We start from the raw sequence: 12,860 nt of genomic DNA on the forward strand, positions 1-12,860 counted from the left end.
TGAGCAATTCATTAGATATCTTAATTTAAAAGACGTCGTAGTGTTCCTTCATTTAATCACACTAAAAGACATACATTGCGGGTGATATACTCTAGTGAGCTTTCAACTTTTCGTCTAATGTACATGATAAAGAAATTAATTCTACGAAAAACGCAAAGCACACTTTGAGCAAGATGTTTGGCTAAATGGGACCATGAGGCGATGCTAAGCCGGAGCACTTGCACGATCGCATTCCGTTGGCTTTCGTTGGGCATGCTACGTGTATGTTAATGTTCTCGTTGTACGGACACTGTTTCTAAATGTTCGTAGCGTCCTACGATGAACTAAACTTTTTCTAAACACACCGACCTCGCATCGTAGAACGCGAAGAGGAACGCTATGCGCGCCGTGTCTTCCCTCTAGCCTTGCCGTTAATTCTCACAGGGCGAGCGGGGAACGCGGTCGCTCTTGGCGCGCTTTCTCTTTCGCTCGGGAGCGGACACTTTCCCTGAATTTCACCGCTCACAACGCGGTGATAATGAAGGGACCACGTAAACCAACAGTACAATAAAAGTTTGATGTTTAATATATACACGGTGTTTCACACTCTTTATATGATGTACTGGGCGAATTTCACGGAAGAGTTTCACGGTTTACCAATGATTCCCTCCGGAGCTTCGCCCCACTCATCATCTTTCACCCCGTGGATATGCTGTGATTTTTTCTGAGTATTTAAGGGTTGGACACATTTGTAAAACCGGCGGTCAGGAACTGCTCATCGCGTGCCCCTGACTGGCGGAGCATGCGCTTGGGTGTGGGAATATGCTCGCGAAACGCCGGCTTATTCGAGGAGCGAAATTCGAAGCGCTTTTTCAAAAAAGAGGTGCTTTCATTCGTACATAGCCTGTGCCTATTGCGAAACCAGGTTCCCGCTTTTTTTACTTGAACATTTGTTTTCGTTGCGAAACTATTTAAAGTGACACACTCGTATCTTATGTGTGTATAGTCATGCTGCATTGCGCAAATTGTGGTTTTCAATCCAAATAAACAGTCTGCGTGTGTTGGTTATTCCCAGAATTCCGGATGGCTTCTCCCACCTCTTCACTGCAGTTGAGAGCCACACTCGTAGGAACTAAGGTGCCACTGTGGTCTGGCGCCTCGCCACTCGTGTTGGAAAAGTCATCAGCGCTGCTCGCCCTGGCAACGAGGCACTCGGTCCTATATTTTCTTTCATTGGACAAGTCGACGTAGGAAAAGAGGTGAGTGGCACCCGTGCAAAGGAGCTTTAAGCAATTTCGTTTGTTGTATAAAAGAGGCTGACATGATCTTGTGGTGCAAGTTGGTTGCCAAGTGACATGTTGCGAAACAGCTACTTTTTGAAAGTTGTGTTTTGCACGATAACTGCGAAAAACTTAGTTCCTTACTATGGCTGTTTGAATTTGTTGCTTTGATGTGAGCCTTCATTATGTCTGTGTAAACCACTTATTGGGTAGCGTTTTGAAAACTTACTACAATTCTCTTTTCTCATCTTGATTCACGTTCTCCTTTTCAGATACCATTTTCCATGGCTGCTCACGCTGAATAGGTGCGACAACAGAGCAAGTCACAAGTCTGATGCCACCAGGCGTCACCACGTTTTCATTTTTTGATAATCATAAGGAATAAATACGGAAACATGATGCGGATTTCTACAGTTCATTTCTCAGCAAATGACACTGTGCACATCACAGTCGCATGTTTTAGTTTGCTGTACTCCTAGAAGCATGTCAACGAGGAATATCTAAACTGCTTCATTAAAAATCGCAAACCATCTTTTCGCTAATTCTAGAATACTTGTGTTATTTTAGTAAGCTTTAATAAAATAATACTAAAATTTAACTATTCTTCCTTTGCAGTCACCGGGACCGAGAGTAAGTATTATTGGATGCCCTTGAATTTATTACTTCACTATTTCCAACAGTAATCACGCGAAATTAGTGCATGAGCAGCCTAAGTAACCGAATTAACCTAAAATAGTTCTAGAGTAACTTGACGCTTCGTTGTGTGTCATTTGACCAAGGTGTGTTCCGGCAAGTCTTTTGAATCCCTCAGGAGTGGTATTGTGATCCTTCAGATAAGAGTCCTTTCACTGTTCCTAAGACGGTCAAGGTACTCGCCTAGAGCGCGCCTACTCTGACCCACCAACCCACCCACGTATCTTTTCAAAGGGAGTCGTATACGTGGCAAGTCAGAACTCTCCGAAAAGAGTCACGCATACTTTTTCTTGTAATCTATCTATCTATCTATCTATCTATCTATCTATCTATCTATCTATCTATCTATCTATCTATCTATCTATCTATCTATCTATCTATCTATCTATCTATCTATCTATCTATCTATCTATCTATGTCTGGCTGCTCTCGTGGACGTCTCCTATACTTGACACACACCAAAATCGGCATGGGAGAGCATTAATGTATGACGAGCACGATGAGCAGGTGAATGAACACATCATTAACCTGAGATACTGATCGCGCACGTCATGAATTTCTTTCCTTGAGTCACGTCTGGCAAATACTCGTGTACCTTGGCCCAAGGAATGCGAGTGCGAGCCACAGGTGACTCAGGTTGTATCAACCCAGGAACGACGATAACAGATTTTCAAAAACCTTTACGCCGTCGCGTTATGGAGCTTGTGACGCAGAAAATGCGTAGGAGGCGTCGGCAACGTTTTCAATGAAGGAAAAGTCGGACCAAAAGAAATATTGAAGATCACGGTAGGGCCAGGGTCGAACCCAGGCATTCCTCATGGCACTCAATTATTCTGCCGCAGATCTACGCCGGTGCTTGATAGTGCTGACGGAAACGAACCTATAATGGCGTCATTTCGCGACAACGTCGACTGTGGTTGCAGTGTTCGCTATCGGCTTTTATAAGAATGTAATGAACACTACATATTAACTCCTATGACCGGGCAAGCTGAGGCCGACTATTGCTCAAATCGTAGCCATGCAGCGAAAACCGCTTCTTATGATATACACATCATGGCACAGTAGCGTGCAGTTCATTTCGATAAAACTGACATCTGTGCACTAACGTGAGTGCCAACGTTACTTCGGACGATGGATACCCTTTGGGCGTCAGTGTAGTCAAGGTGCCTGGTAAGCCCACGAATAATACCCGTAGCCGGGAGGAGGGGGGGAGGTGGGCTAGCTCCTTTCCCCCCTAAACTGTTGCTTCCTCATGTAGCTACTTTTCTCAAAATAGGTGCTTTCTTCAAATAGTTACTTTAGCAACTGACCCCTTGCCCCCTCTGGAAAAAATTCCTCGCTACGGGCCTGACCGCGATATACCCATATCTACTCTAAAGGAACGAAGGAGTTGGCCCAACTGCCTTCGCTCGACTGAAAGCAATAAAAATGCGGTATTCGCAATGCCCATAGACTGTCGCGCCGCCAAGCGGAATTCAGGAGCGTCCTCTCGAGGAGGGTTAGTAGACGATAAAATGGCAGCACTACGCAGTCGGTCCCTTGTTCGGCTGTGCTAACCTCAGTGTTAACGCATTGGCAAGGAAGGAACACTACGACTTTGCATGTTCCCTGCATCAGTGAACAAACCGGGCCCTCCGTGACATGAGAAATCTTATTCGTTCTTGCGAGACTCGAAGTTTTCGTGAAAATACGTGGCAACTCGCGCTTTCAATGCTAGCCCACAGCGTACGCATACTATCAGCTTCGCGAGGCTTTCTGTAGCCACGTAGGTTAGTTAAATGTTATCGTCTGACATATTCAGTTGAAGCTCACCCTATTTTACTTGTATATAGCATTGGTCAGTGTTTCTTGTAGAGCATGAATCCCATAACACTGTACGCGGGAGGTCGCGCTCGCTCGCTATGTGCTCTTGTAAAACTCGGCGATCTCAAGTTGTCGATACATTAAAATAGGGCCTCTATCCTTTTGTCAGCAAAGCGCTGTTACTAATCGTGCGAGCGACGTTTCAATCATTCGAGGACGCGTCTGCTCCCCCACGCCTTTCGTGAAGCGAACGCTTTCCACACCGTCCTTCGCCAGTTTGTTGGTGTTGGTTTCACAGCCAGCGCTGCGCCGCTTGTTTTTGTACGTTTGTTGATAGGTGGCAGCACACTGCAAGCGATTTGCTCGTTGACCGATCCGAGGGTAAAGGGTAATGTTCTTCGCGCCCAGACGCCGCAGACGTCTCTCTAATTGTAAACGTGTTGACGCGGAGTAGTCGAAGTCGTTCGGCGAAGGAATTTCTTCGGATTGCTTTCACCAGTGATGTTGAAAGAAACCATCTTGACGACTAGGATTTTTCACTGGACGTAGACGACTGTGAAGGCACCGAGAGTGACAGCTGTGACAGCGACGATGAACGATCAGCTGAACTCACGAGGAGCGAGTTGCACTTCACGTCCCCTCGTGCGTTGATCTTTCACGCTTGTAAGTCACTTTGATTGTATTTAACGTATAATATCCTTGAGCGAGATCACAATAAAAGCATAGTTCCTCTTGTGCATTGCATGTATCACAATTATTGTAGATATTAGGGAGCGCCGCATCGCAAACACGCTCGAGCTCGACCAGCGAAGCGAAATGGTTAGAGCGATGGAACGTGCAGTCACGGCCACAATCCACGCCTCTCGGCTAACTTCTTCGCCGTTGCGAAAAGCATACGTGTGCATTCTTTTCGATATTCATGTTTGGATCGTGCTGATCGAATCTGCAACATGCGAGTGAAGTGAATTGCACGCGGCTAGAGTCTCAGCATGGCTGTGACACAAGCGCTACTGAATGGGATGTTAAATGCTCGTGTTTCGTTGAAGACGTAATACCGCGTTCCCGACTGCGCAAGTAATGACGACGGCGTATTATGTTTGCAAACCATCACCACGTTAAACGTGCGGTCCCGTGCAGCAGCGATGACGCTACTCGCTGGCGGCCTACTACTGCGGCAAATCCGTCAGGCAGGCTCGGTACGTACTACCTCGCAGTGCCGTTCAGCTCATACGTCAATTTTAGTTCATGCAGTTTTATGTAGCACGCACAGGATTTCGCAAAACATCGTTATGCACGGTAACGGAGCTGAAATATAACTTTTCACACCGCAGCAAATAATTAGGTGGCGAGTACTTTGCACTTTCCATGGTTTGGGAAAGTATTTTAGTCTCATATCCAATTCAGCGCGGCTCATGACTTTATCCGGTGAAAGTGGCACGGGCCGTACGTCCGCACGTACTATCTGTTCCTATGCTAACAAACGGGTTGACCCTCCTCCCGGCGCCATCTTGAAAAGCACGGCGCGCCACCTATAGTTCGTGGGCATTGCGAATAGGCTACTACTCGCCTATTGCTTCGTATCACATTGACTCTCAGAATGAATGGGATCTGCCAATTTTTTGTCTGTGAAATATATGTATTCCAGTTCTAAACTGGTGTTCACAATACTTACAATATTAAGTGGCACATAGCAATGTCTGCGCAGAGCATCAACATCCTCGAAACAAAGAAATATTTCGGTGCCTGTATTATTCCATCTGTATTCAGGGATATTTTCTTCGTCGTGTTGCAAATGTATCGCCGACGTATACCGTCCACTCCGAGGCAAATGTATCCCACTATCTGTATTTTAGGCTTCCCACACATGTATATTTCGATATCCGTATCCCACAATACTTTTCTAAAGTCAAGAAGGGAGCCGACAGATGGATACACGGAGACGTTGAGCGAACAGGAGAAAATACCTCACACAGGCTGGCCGACATTTCGATAGGGGACCTATCTTTGTCAAAGGCGCCTTGTCCTCCCTGACGTGTTAGTTTTAAGGGGTTCGTGGTAACGTCATGTCCAGCGGTGGTGCGTCTGTTGCTGTTGGTGATTGCTGCCTGGAAAGCGAAAAACTAGACAGCAGAGGAGTGTAGCCCTTGCCACATTTCAAGAAAGTTTGCAACCGCGCTCAGGTCTTCCATCTCAGAGTTAAAGGGAGCTGAAAAGAAAGAAAAAGAAAGGAAAAAAGTGGGGGAGGGGGGGTACAACAAAGCGAGAGGGTGAGTCCAGCCATCACAGAGAGGTGCAGAAGATGGTGGGGAAGGCAACTACAGACGGGGAAAAACCAGGCGGCGTACATTAAAAGGTCCACGTGCCTACTTTAAGTGATATTGAAAGGGGTGCCTGAAAAACTCGTGCTTAATGGGTGAAGTGATTGGCTGACATATGCATCAAGTGTCGTCGATGGCTTCAAAAATTGGGCGGCCGTCATCTAAGAAAAAAAAAGAGGGGCGGCCGGGAGGAACAATCGGAATGAGAAACGGAGAACTTCCGGAGAAGGCGAGGGCTGTGACAATGCTGGGCAGGAGCGGTGTTAGAAGCGCGGAAAGGGGAAAGGGAACCGTGGTTCGAAGGCACTAGGAAATGAAAACTACTTAGGGGATTATATGCGAAATATAATATATGTATACACACACATGTGCACATCTATACATGTAAGATTAGGAGATTTTAAAAAAGAATATTGTATTATGGGAGCTGGTTTGGGATTTTATTTGGCGAATAGGCTGTTCGTTAAGGGTATTTGAAACCTGAGCGTACTTTTATGTCTCTTAATATTATAGAAATCATGCTATGGCTTTTAGTGATTCCAAATTACCACGTGCTAGATTTTATTCCTGATGGGTGTACGGATTGAAATTTGTGTATCAAATACGATTCCGTGTATTTCCTCTCACGTGGTGACCGGAAATTTGTTTGTAGAATGTAAAGTTTGGCCTGATCAAAATTGTGGCCTTGTTGATTGAAGGGGCTGGCCACTGCTTTTGGTAAGTTGAGCTTTGTGTCTGCGCGGTGGCCGTTCAGTCTTACATGAATTGGTTGTCCAGTTTCGTCTATGTATTGTTTTTTACAGGTGGTACATTCAATGCAGTAGATCAGGTTGTTTGAGGTGCACGTGAAGTTCGATGTTACCTTGTGAATGTAATCGGATGCTGTGCTTTTTACGTTGGTGGCTGGCTGTATAGGTCTGCGTGTAGAATATCTGGAGCGCCCACAGGGTCCAGATGTTGGTGTAGTTCTTGTTGAGAGTTTTGCATGCACGAGCTTATCTTTAAAATTGGCGATGCGTCTGTAGGCAACCTTATACGGTTAGTGAATTTTTTTTTAAAGTTTCTGGTTGTTTTTAGAATTGGATAGTATTTTGTGAGGATGTTGTTTATGTTCGGAAGTGCGTTTGAAATTTTTGAAGTGAGAAGAGGTGTTGCTGTGGTTTTAGAGCGTGGTTTGAGTGTCTCAGTGCGGTGTAGTTTTATTGCGTCTGTGTAAGCCTTATCAAGGAACGTGTTTGGATGGCTTCTGTTTGCTAGAGTTTCTTCTAGAGTAGTAAGTCTGTTTGCGTATTCCTCATTTTCTATGCATATGCGCCGTAACCTTGTTGCCTGCCTCCTGAAAATGCCCTGTTTAGAATGTTTCGGGTGATGGCTAGTATTATCTATTTCTAACCTCAAGTCGCGCAAAGACATTATCATCAAGGAAACCGATAAGGGAGGAAACATAGTTATTTGGCCAATACAGAAGTACAAGAACAAGGCTTACAGACAACTCAATAATCCAGAACACTACCACAAGCTAGACAACAATCCAACAAAACAATACACAGTCACAATCACTGACACACTTAGATCCCTCATTGCTGATGAATTATTAAGTCCATCAGAACTTAAGTTTCTGAAACCAAACAACAAAGCAGTAGGGCGGTTTTACCTCCTTCCAAAAATTCACAAAGTACCATCCACCGAATTATACACTGCCAATATTCCAGGGCGCCCAATTGTATCAAACAACAACACCCCACCTGAGAGCCTCTCCGAATTCCATAACCACTCTCTCGTGGACATTCTGAAGACATTCCCGTCATTTGTACAAGACACCCCACACCTACTGCGAATAATAGAAGAGATTATTAGCAAAGGCACACTACCACAAAACGCCATTCTCGTCACACTAGACGTTAGCGCTTTATACAAGAATATTCCGATCCCAGAGGGCCTAAATTCAATAAAGCAAACCTTAAATCAACATAATGTACAGCATTCTACTGAAGTATATTTATCATTACTCGAACTAGTACTATCACACGACTCTTTTAAATTTGAAGAAAATTACTACCTTCAAATACAAGCACAAGCATGGGCACCCCATTCGCACCCACTTATGCAAATAAAATCATGGGAATTCTGGAAACAGACTTCCTGTCTCGCTGCGCAGACAGACTATACACACATACCTTCGGTATATTGATGACTTACTTATAATATGGGGTCATGGCAGGGACAATGTAGCTAAATTTACATCATTCCTAAACTCCTTTCATCCAAAAATAAAGTTCATGTCCGAGACCTCAGCTGAGTGCATCAACATTCTTGACACAACCATATATCTTGAGAATGGCATATTAAAGACAACGCTGTATAAAAAAAAACATTTGACAAGCAACAATACCTAGATTATACTAGCCATCACCCGAAACATTGTAAACAGGGCATTTCCAGGAGCCAGGCAACAAGGTTACGTCACATATGCGTAGAAAATGAGGCTTACTAAAACAGACTTACTACCCTAAAAGAAACACTAGCAAACAGAAACTATCCGAACACGTTCCTTCATAAGGCTTAGACGGACGCGTGAAAACTAGACCGCACTGAGACACTCAAACCACGCCCTAAAACCACAACAACAACTCTTCTCACTACAAAATTTTCAAACGCACTTCCGAACATAAACAACATCCTGACAAAATACTCTCCAATTCTAACAACCAACCAGAAACTTTAAAAAATCTTCCCCTAACCGCCTAAGGTTGCCTACAGGCGCAACGCCAAATTTAAAGATATGCTCCTGCATGCAAAACTCGCAACAAGAACTACACCAACATCTGGACACTGTGGCCGCTCCAGATATTCTCCATGCAAACATATACAGCCAGCCACCAACGTAAAAAGCACAGCATCCTATTACATTCACAAGGTAACATCGAACTTCACGTGCACCTCGAACAACCTGATATACTGCATTGAATGTACCACCTGTAAAAAACAATACATAGGCGAAACTGGACAACCAATTCATGTAAGACTGAATGGCCACCGCACAGATACATAGCACAAATTACCAAATCAGTAGCCAGGCACTTCAACAACAAGACCACAATTTTGATCAAGCCAAACTTTACATTCTACAGACAAATTTCCGGTCACCACGTTCAGAGGAAATACATGGAATCGTATTTGATGAACAAATTTCAATCTCTACACCTATCAGGAATAAATCTAGCACGTGGTAATTTAGAGTCACTAAAAGCCATAGCATCATTTCAATAATATTAAGAGACATAAAGTACGCTCAGCTTTCAAATAACCTCAACCAACAGCCTATTCGCAAAATAAAACCCCCACCAGCTCCCATAATACACTATCAATATTTATTTTTTAAATCTAATCTTACATGTATAGATGTGCACATATGTGTGTATATAATATATATTACATTTAATACTCTTAAGAAGTTTTCATTTTCTAGTGCCTTCGAATCACGGTTCCCTTTCCATTTTCCGCGCTTCTAACACCGCTCCTGCCCAACATTGTCACAGCGCTCGCCTTCTCAGGAAGTTCTCCGTTTCTTACTCTGATTGTTCCCCCTGGCCACCCCTCTTTTTTTTCCTTAGTTGGCGGCCGCCCAACTATTGAAGCCATCGACGACACTTGGTGCATATGTCAGCCAATGACTTCACCCATTAAGCACGAGTTTTTCAGGCACCCCTTTCAATATCACTTAAAGGAAACACGTTGACCTTTAAACGTAGACCACCCGTGTTTTTCCCCGTCTGTAGTTGCCTTCCCCACCATCTTCTGCAGCTCTTTGTCATGGCTGGACTCGGCCTCTCGCTTTGTTGTACCCCCCCCCCCCCACTTTTTCTCCTTTCTTTTTCTTTCTTTGCAGTTCCCCTTAACTCTGAGATGGGAGACCTGAGCGCGGTTGCAAACTTTCTTGAAATGTGGCAAGGGCTACACTCCTCTGCTTTCTAGTTTTTCGTTTTCTTGGCAGCAATTACCAACAGCAACAGACGCGCCACCGCTGGACATGACGTCATCACAAACCCCTTATAACTGACACGTCAGGGATGACAAGGCGCCTGTGACAAAGATAGGTCCCCTATCGAAACGTCGGCCAGCCTGTCTGAGGCATTTTCTCCTGTTCGCTCAACGAATACTTCTCTGAGTATCTCTGCCAAGCCCTGGTTGAAATAAGCCTAACAAAGAAGCGAAGGTACAAGCGATACACACTGTAACACTCATAACGGCGATTACATTCACCAGCCGTTGTCAGTTTGCTCGTCCGTGAAATGCATCGACCTTTACAGATGCCTTATCGAACCTCCCAGCGTTATCGCTGGTGCTCGCATTAGTTCTCGAGTAATTTCAGTTACTCTTCTCCTGCGCGTAATCGTAACACAATATTCTGAAAGAATCGGGAAGTTTCTAAACATCGTGGCGCGGCCTGCGACAAGCAGTGGTAACGCTTCTTGTGGCTTAAACCGGACCATATCAAACATAAAGGAATAAGCGCACGTGACAATGTTAACTTTTATCGAGGTCACTCGTCATCTCAGGTTGCCACATTTAATTCTCGCCTGGATGTTAACGAATGGACGTCTTTGTTGCCTGTAGGAATTGAACTGTGGCCCTGCTAAGCACGTGGAAGAAGGTCCAATTCTAAGCGTAAACTTGTTTAAAATGTACTTGTGGGCTTGTTAGTTGATCCTTATGGCATATGGCAGTGCACACCGGGTGGAACGACGAACGCCGAACCTTTTGTTTGTGTGTTCCTCGTTTCAGCCGGTGTGCACTGTCATATGCCGTAAGAATCAACGAGGTAGTATTTCGAAGTTCGGTAGAAAGAAAGAAAGAAAGAAAGAAAGAGAGAAAGAAAGAAAGAAAGAAAGAAAGAAAGAAAGAAAGAAAGAAAGAAAGAAAGAAAGAAAGAAAGAAAGAAGAGTACGGTAGGCGCGCACGCGCCAACCTTCGCTTGCCCCTATTTTCCCGAAAGCGCGAGGGCACTGAATATTTAGTGACTTGTCGTCAAGCATTTCGGAAGGAAGTCATTACAACCAGAGTTTATTTACTGCTATGACAGCCGAAGAGACAGCCGCTGTAAGGCGGACACACAGACTGGGGCCCGTTGCAGTGACTTAAAGGAGTACTGACACGTGTTCTAAACAGTTTCAGATTATTTGTCTAAATAAAACACTGGTTCCGAGAAGCCTAAAATGAGTACCGCGGGGCTTGGAATGCATTGAGTATCTTGTTAATATCGCTGCCTTAACAATGCACTTACGGTCTCGATATCGAGGGGGCGGCTTCGCAGTGGCGTGTAAACAGTCTGGCATCAACGGGATACAACTCGCGACGTACTAGCAGCAGCTGTGCCAATCGCTCGTGGTACACATTAACAACAATGAACGAATTGTCTTCCAGCGGCTACGACAGCTATTCCTGCAATCTAGGCTGCGGGCAGAACCCAGAGTAGGCAAGCCCAGTGAACTGTGTTGACTTGTCGTGATAATGTTCATTGTGATGAGGCTGGCTTGGAGATATATAGTGTGTGACGAAAACTTTAAAATGCAAGTAAAATATTTTTTACGTGCTGTCTTGCTCCAGCGTGTGCATATCGTTAACACTGCATGCTAGGGAAACTAAAAGTACCCATTTTGGGATGCCTCAAAATGTTGTCAGTACTCCTTTAATCCTCTCGCTGAAGCTAATCGAATTGTCAGGAGAAATCATGCCTGATTCGCGCGCGTCGCTTGTGCAATTTCACATAAATCACTCGCGGCCATGCTAAATGCAAGACAGTTGCATATTTTATCGTAGCAAGTACTCGCTTCAACATTCCTCACGTTAATTTTGCCGCTCTAACCTCGTCATTTCTATTTCCATAGTACATTTTGTATCGCAAAGCATGCCATATTGATAAAGCAACTGGTGATCATCTTCAGAGCTGTAAATGTGAGGTTGTGACACTTAGCGTACAGTCACTAAAAGAGGAGAATCAAAGGAAATCAAACATGCCTTTTTATTGCAGATCACAAATGGACACAGTATGTCTGGAACAGTCGCGTTGGAAATTCGCCTGTATGTGACAATGCCTTCGAGAAAGTTGAATATAGCAGTTACTGGATTTACAAAAGTGACTGCTTATCAAAGCGGTAGACGTTTCTGTCAGTCTATGTGAGTGTTCATTTCAACGCATGAAAGAAATAAACCAGATTCGGTGGATAATGCTGCGAAATCTACTGAAATCAATACTGAGTAGAATAAATGTAGAAGAAGGTCTTCAAATCGAGACTCCCACGGAAACCCGTCTGGGCGAGATTAAACATGATGAAGAAAAGGAAGTGCACCAACCAAATTAAAGTTTAAAACAAACGACGTTTTTGCTTCTATACGGAAGTCTTGATCATAATCCAATGTTGTTCTTTCCTCTCGTTCGCAATCACTGCTCGCAACGATTGTGAAGAAGGCTTCGGTATGGAACTCGTAAAGTCGTTTCTTTGAAACTTTTATTTGGACGGTCTACTTCCTTTCCTTCATCAAGAAGATCTTCTACCCCATTAAATGTGCATCAGTTGCATTATTTGTTTAATGTGTATGACCACTCGCTGCACCACCACACTTGGCAACATAGTAGTCCTGTACTTGACCTGCAGAAGAGACTCATCTGCCTAAGAGATCTACGCATGCGCGGGTTACCGGAAGCCGTGCTGCCGCCATCTTATTTGAAATATTCTGAGCGTATATCTGCCGCGGCTGCTCTCCAGGTACTCTAGTATACCGGCAT

At 44.4% G+C, this 12,860-nt stretch overlaps 1 protein-coding gene across 1 annotated transcript in view; it reads left to right on the forward strand.

Annotated features, from left to right (window-relative positions):
• LOC119405985 (uncharacterized) overlaps positions 1 to 12,374 on the forward strand; it is a 92,953-nt gene extending 80,579 nt beyond the window's left edge. Inside the window, exons 6-7 of the mRNA XM_049419277.1 lie at positions 1,875 to 1,889; positions 12,105 to 12,374. Of these exons, the coding sequence (XP_049275234.1) occupies positions 1,875 to 1,889; positions 12,105 to 12,232 (143 nt within the window). The 3' untranslated portion in view covers positions 12,233 to 12,374. The remainder of the gene's footprint in view (positions 1 to 1,874; positions 1,890 to 12,104) is intronic.
• The last annotated feature ends 486 nt before the right edge of the window (positions 12,375 to 12,860 follow it).

This window comes from Rhipicephalus sanguineus, chromosome 9, assembly GCF_013339695.2.
Source record: "Rhipicephalus sanguineus isolate Rsan-2018 chromosome 9, BIME_Rsan_1.4, whole genome shotgun sequence".
In the NCBI taxonomy this organism is placed as follows: Eukaryota; Metazoa; Arthropoda; class Arachnida; order Ixodida; family Ixodidae; genus Rhipicephalus; species Rhipicephalus sanguineus.